The following is a 14,730-nucleotide window of genomic DNA, read 5'->3' on the forward strand; positions in this document are numbered from 1 at the left end:
CACAGCAGCCCCAGACACCCCGGGCTGAGAGCAGCCAGAGCAGGGCCCCAGCACAGCCGCGTCCTCCCACGCTGGCACCGGCATTTCCTTTACACAAGCGGAGGAGACCCAGGCATTTGTCTGGGGCAGAGAAAGCAGCCCCGGGGCTGGGACACACCGATAGCCCCCTGCAGGGCCTGAGAAGGGGCAGCTGCCCACGCCTGCCGGGCAGGTGGAGGCAGCAGCGGCACTGCCTCGCACAGAGCAAACCGCAGCTGCAGCGCAGGAGCCGCGTTACGCTGACGGAGGCCCCGGTTCCCGGAGCCAGGTCAGAGCTTGCACCCCAGAGCAYGTCGTGTCAGGGCCTTTATTTCGGAGAAAGTTAAAGCCTGTAGATACAGCAATAAAATATACAAAAAAATAAAATTTTTTACAGTATTGAATGTTGCCCTGGGCTCCAGGGGTTGTGGCTGGAGGCAGCTATGGTGAGCGAGCACAGGGGCAAAGGGCCCTCCTCCCCTCTGAGCACCCCCAGGGCCAGCCATGGGCCCCCCCATCCTGCTCCTACAGCTTGGAGGGGTTTGCCCAGACCCCACAGCCATGGGGATCCTCCCCCCTGCCCTCTGGTTCCCTGCCCAGCAGCTGTGATGCAATTTGGAGGGGACAGCTCTCCCACTGCCTCCCCCACCCCTCCACTGCTCATCYGTGTCTGTGTGCCCTCTGCATGAAAAGGGCAGGAGGGCTCTGACAATTCTGGTAAATGCAGGACCACAACCATCAACCCTCCCAAAAGTCAGGAGCCCTGCCCTTCACAACACCCATGTCTCTGTCCTGCGCTGCCCTGCAGCAGGCTCCTCTCCTCACATCCACCTGCTTCCTTCAACTCTTGCCCCTTTCTACCTTAACTCCAACAGAAATGCCACACAAAGCCCCCAAAAACATTGCAGACCCCATGGCTGGCCCCACACAACCCACAGAGAAAGGAACAGGCCAGGTGCCCTGCTGTCACCAGCTCCCCAGGGTCCAACTCAGCACAGTGCTGGAAGCATGACCGTGCTCCCTGCACCAGCCTGGCCACAGGAAAGCCAGGACAGCCCCCTGTGCCTTCACCCAGCTCCCAAAATGGGCCACAGCTGCARATGTCCCCACCCCAGGGACACCAGCCATGCCAGCAGGAGCCCGGGCTGCTGGCATTGGCCAGACTGCTGTGCCCAAAGCAGGAAGCTGGGGGCAAGCACAAACAGCTCCCGACCCTCTGGGCTCCCAGCAAAGCCAGGCTGAGTCCAGCAGGGGCAGTGCCCTGTCAAGGCAGGAGCACCTAGATACATCCACCTGCAGCTCTGAGCCCTGTGCCCCAAAACTRGGGCACAGAGGGGACCCAGCYCTGCASCCTGCAAGCTCTGGGAGCAGCAGAGACAGATGCAAAACATGGCCAATCCCCTCTGCAATTCCAATTGTAGGGTCTTTGTGGGTTTGGKTGCGGGCAGTCAGGGCAGCAGCTTCCTGCAGCAGGACTGGGGCTGTGGGAGTGTTTGTAGGAACTGTGGCTGCAATCGGAGGCGAATAGGCACTTGAATGAGCAAAAATAATAAAAAACTGTTATGGAAGGAAATAGAAAAAGGTTCATCCCCCTCCCCCAGAGATGAGAGGGGCTGCTCTGTTGGGTGAGGTGAGGACCTGACCCATCCAGGGACACCCCGGCCCCAAGCTGTTCCCGAGGGCAGGCCCGGAGCAGCGGCAGCCGAGCGGGACAAATCCGGGGGAGCGCTCTGGAGATGGGAAGGCTGAGCCCAGGGAGGGCCCCGTGCGCCGGCGCAGCCCCTCACATGGGCGAGGACGCACACTCTGGGGTCAGCTCCATGTCGAAGGTCAGCGACTCTGCGGGCAGACACAGCCAGGGTTACGGGGCCCGTGTGTGGGCACGGCCAGGCYCCCCGGGGGCCCCCCCGGACTCACCGAACTGCCCGCCCGCGCTGTTCTCCGCGCCCTCGCTGCTGTTGCCGAACTGCATGAGCGAGTCCAGGGTGCGCGGGGACATGGGCAGGTCGATGGTGTTGCTGAAGGARGTGCTGTCCGAGGGAGAAAAAGCACAGAAACCTGCGGAGTCAGGGCCTGGCCCGAGCTCTCTAACAGCCCCTCTACCCGCTGAGGGGCCCCCGGGCACGGCCCCCAGAGCTCTCCAGAGGAAAGGGGCCCCGGAGGGGAAGAGCAGCGCTGTGGTTTGGGCAGCAGCCGGAGCCTGGCTCAGCCCCTGCCGTCACCCCAGGCTGGGAACCCCGCAGTACCCAAGCAAAGCTCTGATACAGGTGGAAAGAAAGAAAGGAAAGCTCTCCCTCAGGCAAAGCTGAGCACACAAACACCCCCCAGGCACTGACAGAGACCCCCAAGGAACACTCACGGAGTGACACAGATGAATTTGGTCTTCAGGTATGGAGCAGCACCTGCAAGGAGGGAGAAGCTTAGTCACCAGCCACCCCAGGACGAATCCTTCTCTCTGCTCCCCGGAGCACAGGCAGTGCCCTCCCTCTGCCCATGGGACCCCATGGCTAGTCCCACTCTGTGGCTGTGCCCTCCAGGGATGGCACAGGGTCCTGGTGCTATCCCCGGAGCCTCCCTGTGACAAAGGAGYCACAGAAAGTCAACGACTACCTGAGTCCGTGGCTTCAGAATGTTCCTGACTCTCAGAGCGGCAGTACTTTCCAAACGCCTCCTCCTTGGGGATGTCTGGGTACAGGTACACCAGCGGGGACACCAGGATGTTGGTGGCATCCATGATTTTGTAGCCCATGATGATCTCAGCAAACGACATGTTGTTCAGCTGCTGCTTGGTGTAAGGCTCCACCGACTGGATCTGCGTCTTCCCTGCACAAAGAAGGAGAGTTTTGGGATGGGACAAAGGCAGGACCACCCTCAAACACCCCCAGGGCAGCCAGACCACGGGGCAGGATTGGGACCTGACTGGGTTCAATGCCATAAAAAACTGCTCATGGGCAGCATGTGGGCACAGACACCCAGGAGGCAAAGACCAGCAAAGGGCAGCCAGGCTCAGAGGTTAATCCAGCTTGATGGACAAGGACAAAGGACAAGTGCTTATCAGGGGGTCCAAGCCCCCTTTGGAGCCTGGAATTTCGAGCCAGGCATGTAGGGCAGCGAGGGTAGAGCTCATACCACTGATGTCCTTCTCCACCCACGTGAAGGTGATGCCACCTTCCTTGCTGCTCTCACTGAAGCGCAGCAGAAAGGTTCCCGGRGGCTTGGTGCTCAGGATGGCTCGCTCCCGCTCCTTGCTGATGAACCCCATGATGTACCTGGGCAGGAGGAAGCAAGGACAACAAATGTGGGTCAGGGCACAGGAGCTGCTCCTCCAGGATGTGAGCCCTGCCAGCTCTGCTCAACAGCAGAACTCAGCCTAGTCCCTGGCATTTTATGGATTCTCAGGTGAGTTTTCACACTGAACCAGCAAAAAGTATCCCAGGAGAGCCCACCTGCACACAGACAAGGCATCCCATCCCATCAGGATGGAGCCCWTCCAAGGCCCAGCCTATCCACAGGCCCCGGGCTGGCACTCACCCTTCATTCCACAGCGCCAGGATGTATTTCTTCACCAAGTCAATGATGTTGTCCAGCCAGACCCAGAAAGAGAASCCTTTGCCAGCCATGTTCTCCTGAGGAAAAGGCAGAGAGGCTGCTAGCATAGCTYGCAGGAAGGGAACAGCCAAGGAAGGGTGCTCAGGGAAGACAGGGAATTCTACCTTGCAGAACTTGGCCCAGGTGATCTGACAGCCAGAGTAATTCACACCTGGTCCTGCCAGAAAACAGAAACATTACCGTGTAAATGGAGTTGTTCTTCCAAACACACCATTTCCAGGCAGCAACTCAAGGTTTGTGTCATTTGGGAGAAAACCAACTGAAAATTACAGCTCTCAGKCCAACCACTCTTGGATGATGAGTACAGGTGGGGAGTCACCCCAAGGGACACCAGGGATGGGCAGGACACCACGCCACGTCACCAGCACTTACCCAGCAGTTTTTCTGCCAGCGTGGTCAGCTGCTCGATGCTGAGGCCSCGTTTTGTGGTGGAGGARAACTGCCAGCTCAGCACCTCTGCCACCTGGTCCCAGGTCCCGATGGGCGGCTTGGTGAAGAAGTTCACGTTCTGCACAAGGGAAGACACAGTCCTGAGCAGGACACAGGACAGGAGCAGGGCCAGGTCCTGCCTCAGCCTCGCTCCCCGGCCTCAGTTTCCCTCTCTCAATGTGACACCCCCRTCCTGACACTTGCCCAGCTGCCTCCCCATGCCAGCCCTACCTTGGGGTTGTTGGTCAGCATGTTGTACCACAGGATGGATGCCCAGGCATTGGGCATCTGGCAGATGTTGGAGATKACCACCACAGGCAGCGAGTGGGTCTGCAAAGAGAGGATGTGACCATGGGCTGGGACAATTCCCAGGGCTCTTTTTCACCCAGACCCATGGCAGCAGAAGGCAGTGACCCAGGCCTCACCTCCAGGTCGATCTTCAGCCCCTGGTGATACACCTCTGTCTCAAAAGTGATRAGGTGCAGCTCCTCGGTGACAATCAGTGAGGCCTGGGGCAGAAGGGGACACCATGAGCACCACAAGACACCCATCCTCAGCCCAATGCATGACCACCAGGCACCCCTCTTCCTGGATGACCACCAGGCCCAGCACCCATCTTCCTGGATGACCACCAGGCTCAGCTGGGAGCTGCTCGGAGCTGGCCTGGCAGCTGCCAATGCCCCAGTCAGTGCTGGTGGAGCCCCCAACTCAAGGCAGGGCTCCTGCATCCCCTCCCAGCTCAGCTGCCCCTGTCAAGGGCCAGTCCCCCTCCCAGGACCCCCTAGACTCACGTCACAGTTGGCTCGGCCTCCATTGCCACAGCGCTGCTCCCGCAGGGTCTGCAGAGAGAGGGACAGGCTGCAGCAGCACCACAAGGACATGTGGCCACACAGGAGCAGCCCAGGAGCCCGTGGTACCCACCAGGTGCTTGAACTCTGCTGAAAGGCTGCCATTGTTCGACTCCTCCATGTTCATGACCTTGGTGTTGGTGCCCAGGATGTTAAACTTGCGGGACCTGGGAGGAGGAAAGAGTGGGGCTGACAGGGCTGTCTTGTAAATGATGTTTGGCAGGAGTAAAAGCAGAAACAGGAAAAAACAGCCAAAGCAAACAGTGCACTTACCCCCGAAGTGCTGCAACATCCCCGGAGTCCCTAAGAAAGGGGAAAGAGACACCAGGTCATGGCAGTGGCTTTCCTACCCTGATACAGACAGGCTGGTGTGTGGTGCCAGCTGCACCCCTGCAGAGTGCCATGAGCCCCACAAGCTTTACCCCCACGTGGGGGTGAACCCTCAGGACTCAGAACCACCCTGCACCCTCCCCTTCAACTGAGGGCCATGCTGGCCCTTGGTATGGAGATGGAGCCCAATCCCAGGGCAGCAGGAATCAGTCCCATCCCAGTAAACCCACCCAGTGCCACCAGGAGGGAAGCGCAGGACTCACTTGTCAATGCAGACTTTGATTTTCAGTTGATAGTTCAGCTCTGGAAACTTGACYAACAACCTGCAAGAGCCAGCAGACACAGAGCATGAACATCCTCTGCACAGAAACATTTCCTATTCCACAGGGCACATGGCACAGCTGGCAGCCAGCACTATGGACTGGCTCCTCTGGTGGCCCTGGGCACACCTTCACACTGCCAGCCCCAATACCTGTCCCCAGAACCAGGGAGGTGCTGATCCTCCCCTGAGCAYCCYGAGGAGCTCRTTTGGGCTGCTCACTGCCCACASCAGGCTCTGAACAAACACCCTCCATGCTATGCTGGGCCAGGGGCTGCCACAGGCCAAGGGGCAATGGAGGCACAGCTGGGAGAGGGCAAGGAAGCTGCAGGCAGAGGCTGGTGTCAGAGCAGCCTCCCTCCATGGAGGCTGACAGGGAACACAGCCCAGCTGAGCAGCAGGTTGCCAGGGATGCTTCCCACCCCTGCAGCGGGATTTACCAGAACCAGGCTGCCTCCAGGAACACAGCAGAGCCCCAGCCAGCCCGGCACTGAGTCATGTGGGCAGCACTCCAGCCCGCTGGGACCATCCCTCTGGGATCTATCCTGCTGGGATCCATTCCTCCCCAGCACCAGTGCCCCCCAGGTAAGCTGGGGGCTGCATCTGCCACAGAGCAATCCCGCTCTGCCCTCCCTCCCTGTACAGCTCCTGAGTTCCACCCATGGGGATGCTGACCCACCTGACTTTGGTGGTGAACTGCACCCCTGTCTTGATGACCAGGGGCCGGTCRGGGTGCATGGGCATGCAGGGCTGCCTCTCCACGACGAAAGCGCTGTAGGAACAACAAAGGAACCACAGTCAAACCTCACTGCCCACCYTCCACCCAYRGCCATGACYRRGACTGCCCACAGCTCCTGCCTCCCTCAGCACCTTTTCATCAGGTTCCTGAACAGCTCCACAATCCGCTCTTCCAGCATGGGCCGGTGCTGGACGATTGGGTCACCCTTATAGGATACTTTTTGCTGSAGTTCTTCCAACTTCTTGATCTGCTGCCGGGTCTGTAGCTGTGATTCAGCCAGAGAGGTTATCCTAGAAGAGCAGGGAGAACCAGYATTAGCTYTGRYTGCTGAGCCCACAMRGTCCAGCCTGCAGAGCCCTCCTTYTCCCATGCAAGAATTCACTCTCCAKGYCAAACCAGTCAAGAAGTCAGYGTGTYTGTGGCTCCAAGCCCAGAGCATTTTTCTAGACTATACATTACAAACAAAACCTGCACATGCCCAGGTGGCACCAGGGCCAGAAACTTTTCAGCAGCCTCAGAATCCCCCAGGCATGGAGCTGGGGACACTGGGACACAATTCCATCACCGTTCCCACCATGGTGACTCAGTCTAAGCAGTGGGTTACATTCACATGTGCAGGCATCAGAAACCATTTTGCAAGGACATTTYCAGCAACCAAGAGCTCATTTCCACAGCAGGTGCACGAGTGCCACTGCTCTGGGGACTGACACAGTCCCAGCCAGCTCTCACCAGTTCTCAAGCCTGTCCAGGCAGATATTGGGTGGGCCACCGATGCAGGCAATCTGCTGCCTCCTCTTCCAGTCTGCCAGTTCCTCATCTGCCAACATCTTCTGCACATACTCCATGGCTGACAGCAGCCCAGCCAGCTCGCTCACTATGCCCTGCCAAGGGAGAAAGCAGAACCTTCAGCACCCTGTGACTTCCCCCACAGACCCACAAGTTTCACATTCACACACAAGGAAGAAGTCACGCAGGGCTGTGCTTGCTGCACTGCTGCAGGTTCTCACCATGCAGRAACTACCAAACTCTGACCCTAAAGAAGGATCTGCACCCAGGGGAATCTGGAGGGCCAGTCACTCCGCTCACCCTGCGCATCTGGTCCAGTGCTGTCAGCATTTGCTCCAGCTGCTGCATCTTCTGCCGGGTCACTGACTGGTTGTTCCCGTTCAGGTCCTGCATGTCTGTGCAGGGGTGAGAAGCTTCAGCCACACACACTGAATGTTCCCACCTTCCCAAGTGCCACAATGATTCAACACTTCCATGGCAAAGTGCAGGCACCCTGAAAGYCCCCTACAGCCAAGCAGGAATCTGGCACAGGCACCAAGAACCTCGGTGGCTCTCCTGCACCCACAGAGGCCAATCCCTCCCCATCTCACTGCTGTGCCTGCAGCAGAGCTGGGTTCAGCTCCCTCAAGGGCAGCCTCAGTGGCATAAACAAAAGACCAGATTTCTCCAATTGCCATGCAAATGCCCTGAACCTGAGTACATTCCCGCTGGGAGTGGAGGCTGGAATACCTCTCCAGCAAGTTTCCTTGCAGGAACACACTGTGGTTTACGGATGCTAATGAGCTGTCATTACCTCCTTGACTTTTCAAAGTCTTGTAGTTAAAATCAAAATCATCCTGAAGATTCTCCACCACTTTCATCTTCTGCTCCAGATCCTGCAAGGCAAGAGATGTGGTTTCATTCAAAGCACCTAAGCACCTCGGTGGGGAAAGCAGAAGGTGCCCAGGCAGACACATACCTGCACCCTCTTCCTGACATCCTGCAGGTGCTGCTCCAGCATCTGCTGCTTCTCTGTCACCACAGCTGCTGTTGGATGTGTTGCTTGTCCCCCTTGCTGCAGAGGGGACAAGAAGGGCGTAAGGACAGGGCTGTAACCTGGGTTCTGCAGGGTCTTCACCCCATCCCTGACACACAACAGGGCAGCTGGCTGCTCACTCCAGCATCAGCTCCAGGTGGCACAGGGTCAGGGAGAAGAGAGGGCACCCAGCTCACCACACCCAGCCAGAACACCCAGGCTGCGTCCTGGCTGCTGGGAATGAGGATGGATCACTGGGATACCCAGCCACTGACCTGGGCTGCKGTGGCAGCTGTCTGGAGGAGCCGGGACTCTTCCCACAGGCAGCGAGCCACGATGCGGGCTATTTCCATTGGCTTCTCCAAATATCTGCTCTGTAAAGGGTCAAACACTCCCCAGTTAGCAGGCACAAGGCAATCCCTAGGACCTGCATATCCCTGAGGGCTGTGGATGGTGAGCTGTGCCGAGGAATCGCTTGAACTCTCCCCAGCTCTCCCACCATGCCCACCCCTGCCAAGCCAGCACTTCCCACTCACCTGCAGGAACTGCTTGATGCGGCGCAGGTTGTGCTGGTAGAGGACGTTGGACTCCTGCAGGAAGCGGCTGTACTGCTGGTCGATCTCCCCCAGCAGGTTGTGGAACACCAGCGTGGCATGAGACTCCTTGCTGGCAGCATATGCCCTGTGCATGGAAGGGAGAGCCCTGGGTGCCTGGCATGGGTTCCATGCAGGGGGCTCAGCTCATGCCCACCACCCCCTGTGCAGCTTCCAGAAATAGTGAATCATTTAGGTTGGAAAAGACCTAAGATGGAGTTCAACCTGTTCACCTAAGATGGAGTTCAACTTGTGACCAATCACCATCCTGTCACGTAGACCAGAGCACTGAGTGCCATGTCCAGTTGCACCTTGGACACCTCCAGGAATGGTGACTGAACCTCTACCAGCCACCCTAACCTGCATCACAGCAAGGGCAGTGCAGGCCTGAGTCACTTCACACCAACAAACCAAACCCTTGCTCCCAAAATGACTGGGTGATAGAAGTTGTGGGCTCAGGCTTGCAGTCCAGCCGTGTACCAGTGCACAGCAGCACCTCATGTCTGTGAACGCGTCCCACACACTCATGGGTGGGATCCAGGATCAGTGCTCTGGGGTCAGTGTTAGCCAGCTCTAGATGGGGACATCCCCCTCCCTCAGAGCTGCCTCTTCTCTTGGTCTGGGGTCAAACAGTGCACAAAGTCCCACTCCATGCAYAGTCCTGCTTCCCTCAGTGCCACACAAGCCCCAGGGAGGAAGGCCAGTCCCACCRTGCCAGGGGCCCAGGGAAAGTGAGCAAGCTCCTCCAGCCCACTTGGGCCCCTGCTGCTGGGTTTTCTGAGCAAAGTTCCCTCACTGGTGTTTCACAAGGTCTTACCAGTCCTGGCTTTCAATCCATGGTGCCAGGAACTGCCGSAGTTCCATGGGGAAGCTGTCACTGTAGAGCTGGTGGAGCTGCTCCAGGTACCGAGTGTCGAGCTGCTGTAGCTGGTTCCACTGCGCCATCCTGGCCAGAGACCTGCTGGGATGGGCACACACCCGGCTCAGAGCTGGCTCCCTCCTGCCAGGACTCAGCTGTGACTACTGCACCTCTCTGAGAAGGGCTGAGGGGGCCAGAATCAGACACAGCCAGGGCATGAGCTCAGGGCAGTCCTCCAGGACAGCTGGCATGGACAGGCAGGTCACCAGCAACAGGTAGGAAGGAGGTTTTAATTTAGTCTTGGGAGGCAGGGAAGTGACTGTGGAGCTTACAGTAACTGTGGAAGGCGGAGACTGCTGGGAAACTACAGAAACAAGGAAGGAGCAATTTTCAAGTTCATGACTCGTATCAATAGAAATCAAACTGACACTAACGAGGGGACTCCAGCTGTGCTGGAAAACGAAGGCAGAGCTCCACGTGACACCAGCAGTCACTTCCCTGCAGAAAGCGGTTTGCTCTTCCCAAATGTCCCTGTGCTGAGCGATGCAGCATCGCTGTGTGTTCTGCTCTCCCAGGGGACTCTTTCCCCATTTGTCTGGTGTGAGGAGAGAAACAGGGAACATCCTCTGTGGRCTGAGGCACAGAGAGGGGACAGATGTTGGCACCGACTTGGGAGTTAGAGAGGTTTTTAGAACTTCACAGCACTGAACAGCCCCAAAGGCAGGAGCAGCCTCCACAGGACATTAACCTTGRACCACAACCCTCTGGTGCAATCCTCAGGGAAGTTCACGTGAACCAAACCTGCTTTCAACGCAGCAATGAGTGAACACAAAAGRAGARAGACAGGGGTGTACAGGGTCCTGCAGACAACAGACTCCTTCAGCCCTGAAATCAGACCTGGCTAGTGACAGAACCTCTGCAGACCAAGGGCTGAGCTGTAGGTCATAGACCAGGGCTGCATGGGGGGCAGCACAGCAGAGCCCCACAGTGTGCTCAGCTCTCTGTGGCTGGTTCCCTCTGCCCCAGCAGCTGCAGGGCTCCAGCCCTTCCACTCAGTCCAGGAGGMTGTTCCTGCAGCATGAGTGGTGCTGCTGCTATGGGGAAAACCCAACAAATGCACAGGCCAGGCAAAAGTGAAAGCCCACCAGCCCTGCCTGGATGGTGAGCTCAGCTTCCTATTGCRCCATGCACCGGGCTGGGGGGGGCTGCACCAGCCCCTCCGGAAACAGCAGCAGCAGCAGCTGCCCCAGCCCAGCTCCTGCCACAGCAGAGCTTCCAGCTCTGAGCCGAGGAGGATAGGGTAACAGCAGGCAGTACCCAGGCAGCCCCCGCAGTGCCCGGGGCAGAGTGGCTCACGGGCAGACCGTCCCATCAGGCTGCAAAAAACAAACCAAATGCCACATCCAGATTCATGAGCCAAGCAGATGTTCCACCTGAAAGCCACAATCTCGGCATTTCAAAGCACTGCTGGAGCCACAGTGTGAGAGTACCCAAAAGCCAAGAGCAAAGCTCCCAGGCTGCCACGSGGCAGCAGCACTTGGACAGGAATCAGCCACTTCCCTCTGCCACAAACAGCTGCAGGACAAGCCAGCTTGCAGCACTGAATTCCAGCTCCTCCTGGCATCCACACAAGGCAGCACTGACATTCCTAGAGGAAAAGGTCCCTGAGACACTCCTTACTGAGGCAGGCAACAGTATCAAGGAAGTTCTGACCCTGACAGCCCTGAACACCACACAGGAATCTCTGCCTGGCCAGCCCCACCAACGGGAAGTGTCCCTTGCCTGTGTTAAAGATCTGAGGGTTGAACCTTTCCAGTTCYACCGGGCTTGCCCATCTCTGTGGTTTGCCTCTCCTCTGACTCTGGAATGGAGCCAGAGAGCAGCCAACATGGCCAGGACGAACACAACATGATGCAAGCACGAGGGTAAACATGCTGTCCAGAGCTTGGAGCAGAGCTGCTAAAAGTAGCTCAAGAGCTAAAGTTCATCTTTCTTTATCTCCCTGCAAGGGCAGAGCACAAGAGTCAGGCCCAGCTGCACAGTGTCAGCAGCAGCCTGGGATAGCTCTGCACACTCCAACCACCTCACTCAAAACGGGGCTGCCCTGGGAGCAACCCTGCAACTGCTTTCTATCTGTCTTCTCATCTCTGGGGCACACCTGGGAACACTTTTTACGTGTGCCCCCACGACAAGCAATGATCCCTAGTGCAATGTGTATAGGGGAATCACTGGAAAGGGCCTTAAAATGACCCTGGGATTCCATGTCCCCTGTAGTGACATGAGTAGGATGAAGCTTAGTCAYCRACAGCATTGCACAGACATCATCACAGTGCCATTGCCATCACAGGGTCATGACCCACCAACACTTCACAAAGCCCCCGCATCAGGCACCCCACAATAGCACCAGGCACCTCGCTGCCCCCATTTCCACACAGTCATCAACTGTGCAAAACCGCTCAACACAGCGGCCAATTGCTCCGGCAGCACAAGAGCCAGTTTGGAAAGGCCGTTAGAAGAATTTGGCTCTGCTCCTCTGGAGCGATTTCAAAGCCAGCCTTGGAGGTGGGAAACAGTGATGCAGAGATTTGCAACAGGAGGGGGGAAACAGCTCTGGGCAACCTCAGCATGAGTTCCCCTATCACACCACATGCCACAGCCGGCTGGTCCTCATCACAGCTCTCCAAATTCCATCCCARCAGAACACCCACGGCAGGAGCTGCGAGTGACACTGCCACCACCCACCCCAGAGCAGGGGACACCCAGCCCGCACCCCTCCTGTCCTCCACCACCACTGCTCCAGCAGCTCCAACAGATCCACAGGAAGCAGAAAACTGGGGCAGTCAGTCGGGGGAGTGACAGCGACCACCTTCAGGATGGAAGCAGGGTCTACTCCCCGATGTGCACAACAGGCAGAGCCAGTCCCTGCAGGTGCAAACGGGGCGGGCCCAGGACCGCCCACCCTCCCAGCTCCCCGCGCAGTGCCAGTCGCATGGCTGTGTCCCTCCGACAAGAACGCGGGGGTGTCCCATGGCCCGCGGGACAGGAGCCAGCCACACACGGGCAGCGCAGTGCCAGTAGCCCGGGGCGGGCAGGAGCCGTGGGCAGCACTGTCAGCCCCCGCAGAGCTCTCGGGCGGCTCGTCCTCCCCGCTGCTCGCTCGGCCACCACCCGTCCCATCACGCACCCACGGGGACAGTCACCAACGCAAGTCCCGGGGACAGTCACCAACGCAAGTCCCGGTGCAGGCAGCAGGCCCCGAGCTGCTGCTGCAATCCAAGAGGCGTGTGACAGCCCTGCGCTCGCAGCTCCACTGATCCCAGCCGGGGTGCCCGGGCCATCCTCTCGGCTCTCAGCCCTGGTTCTGCCACCAGCACCGAGACAAGCCGCACCAGCCCGTGCCCCGTTCCGCACCAGAACGCCGAAGCCACGGCGCCGTGTCAGCCTCGGCCCGACCCCAGCCSGACCCGACCGGGCCGCACCTCCTCTGGCCCCGCCGGTCCGGACGCTTTTCCCTCTCCGAGAAGCCGGTTCCGGGCTCTGCTCCTSCGCCGGGACGTGCTCGATGCGAACCCGGAAGACCGACCCGGGTCGCACAGACCAACCCCGCGCCGCCCCGGGGCTCGGGCCTCCAGCGACGGGGGCAGCCGGGACAGGCCCCCCCCGCGTTATCCCGCGATGCCAGCCCCGCTCCCGCCCCGGCCCCAAACCGGCCCAGGGGACAGCGGCTCCCGGCGACGAGCAGCGCCCCCGCGCCTCCCGCGCTCACCGGCGGTCCCGGCGGGCGGGGCAGCGGCTCCCGGTGACGGCGGCGATCGCGTCCGGCTGCGCCCAGGGACGGCACCTCCTGCGGCCCGGCTCCGCCCCGTCGTGACGTCACCACCGCACTGCCAATGGCGGCTCGGTGTTCCCGCGGCCCCGCCCCGGCCGGCCTCCCATAGCCAATCAGCGCGGCCACCGCGCGGCGCGTCACGGCGAGCGGCGGAGGGGGCTGCCCCCCGAGCTGTTCCCGGAAGGCGCCGCCTCCCGCCGCAGGGCCGCGCTGGGCAGAGGCGGTGCAGGGGGCCGGGGAGGCGGGCSAGTGCCGGGAACAGCCGTGCGGGAAACCCGGCTGAGTTCCGGGCAGCGCCGTGACGTCACGCGGTCGCCGCCGCCGCAGCCTCTTAAAGGGACCGCGCGTTCCGTGCGCTGCGCCGGGAGCAGCGCCCCCGCGTGGGGAAATGGGGATCGGGCCCGTGAGGCGAATGGGGATGGATCCCTGTGGGACTGTGGGGATGGGTCCCTGTGGGGCTGTGGGGATCGGCCCCGTGTGGCGATTTGGGATGGATCCCTGTGGGGCTGTGGAGATGGGTCCCTGTGGGGCTGTGGGGGATCGGTCCCTGTGGGGATGGGTCCCTATGGGGCTGTGGGGATGGGTCGGTCCCATAGGGCTGAGGGGATGGATATCTGGGGAGATGGGTCCGTGTGGGGCTGTGAGGATGGGTGCCTGTGGGGGTCGATTCCTGTGGGGCTGTGGGGATCGGTCCCTGTGGGGCTGTGGGGATCGGGCCCGTAAGGCGATTGGGGATGGATCCCTGTGGGGCTGTGTCCCTGTGGGGCTGTGGGGATGGGTCCCTGTGGGGCTGAGGGGATCGATGCCCTGTAGGGCTGTGGGATTCAATTCCTGTGAAGCTATGGGGATCGGTCCCATAGGGCTGAGGGGATGGATCCCTGTGGGGCTGAGGGGATGGATCCCTGTGGGGCTGAGGGGATAGATCCCTGTGGGGCTGTGGGGATGGATTGCTGTGGGGCTGTGGGGATGGGTCCCGGTGGGTCTGTGGGGATGGATCCCTATGGGGTCTGTGGGGATGGATCCCTGTGGGGCGATTAGGGATGGATCCCTGTGGGGCTGTGGGGATCGATGCCTCGTAGGGCTGTGAGGCTCAGGCCCCCATAGGGCTGTGGGGGTCGATTCCCCTGAAGCTGTGGGATCGGTCCCATAGGGCTATGGGGATTGGTCCCATAGGGCTGTGGGGATGGATCCCTATGGGGGTCGATTCCTGTGAAGCTGTGGGATCGGTCCCATAGGGCTGAGGGGATGGATCCCTGTGGGGCTCTGGGGTCAGCCCCACGCAGGACAGCGGGGATCGGTCCCCGTGTGGCAGCCCCTCCCCGACACCCAGTGCCATGTACAGGCCTCACACTGGTG

The 14,730-nt window shown here is 59.8% G+C and overlaps 1 protein-coding gene across 5 annotated transcripts; it reads right to left on the reverse strand.

The window, feature by feature from the left end:
* Positions 1-332: 332 nt before the first annotated feature.
* STAT3 (signal transducer and activator of transcription 3) lies at positions 333-13,410 on the reverse strand. Of its 5 annotated transcripts, none has more exons than XM_057379575.1 (24): positions 13,312-13,410; positions 9,504-9,644; positions 8,630-8,774; positions 8,369-8,467; positions 8,037-8,132; positions 7,872-7,953; positions 7,379-7,473; positions 7,022-7,173; positions 6,424-6,582; positions 6,233-6,325; positions 5,498-5,557; positions 5,178-5,207; positions 4,978-5,071; positions 4,848-4,895; positions 4,482-4,565; positions 4,288-4,386; positions 4,000-4,135; positions 3,732-3,784; positions 3,550-3,644; positions 3,148-3,287; positions 2,629-2,841; positions 2,378-2,420; positions 1,936-2,048; positions 333-1,857 (listed from the first exon to the last, which is right to left on the reverse strand). In XM_057379575.1, the coding sequence occupies exons 2-24, from the start codon at positions 9,629-9,631 to the stop codon at positions 1,802-1,804; spliced, it is 2,313 nt and encodes a 770-aa protein (XP_057235558.1). In that variant the 5' UTR covers positions 9,632-9,644; positions 13,312-13,410; the 3' UTR covers positions 333-1,801. The 5 variants fall into 5 exon arrangements, with proteins under 5 accessions (XP_057235558.1, XP_057235553.1, XP_057235554.1 ...); XM_057379570.1 differs by having other exon boundaries at positions 2,626-2,841; XM_057379571.1 differs by having other exon boundaries at positions 2,626-2,841; positions 9,504-9,647.
* Positions 13,411-14,730: the final 1,320 nt, after the last annotated feature.

Source organism: Malurus melanocephalus, unplaced genomic scaffold (assembly GCF_030028575.1).
Source record: "Malurus melanocephalus ecotype Western Australia unplaced genomic scaffold, MMel_1.1 scaffold_411, whole genome shotgun sequence".
Lineage (NCBI taxonomy): Eukaryota > Metazoa > Chordata > Aves > Passeriformes > Maluridae > Malurus > Malurus melanocephalus.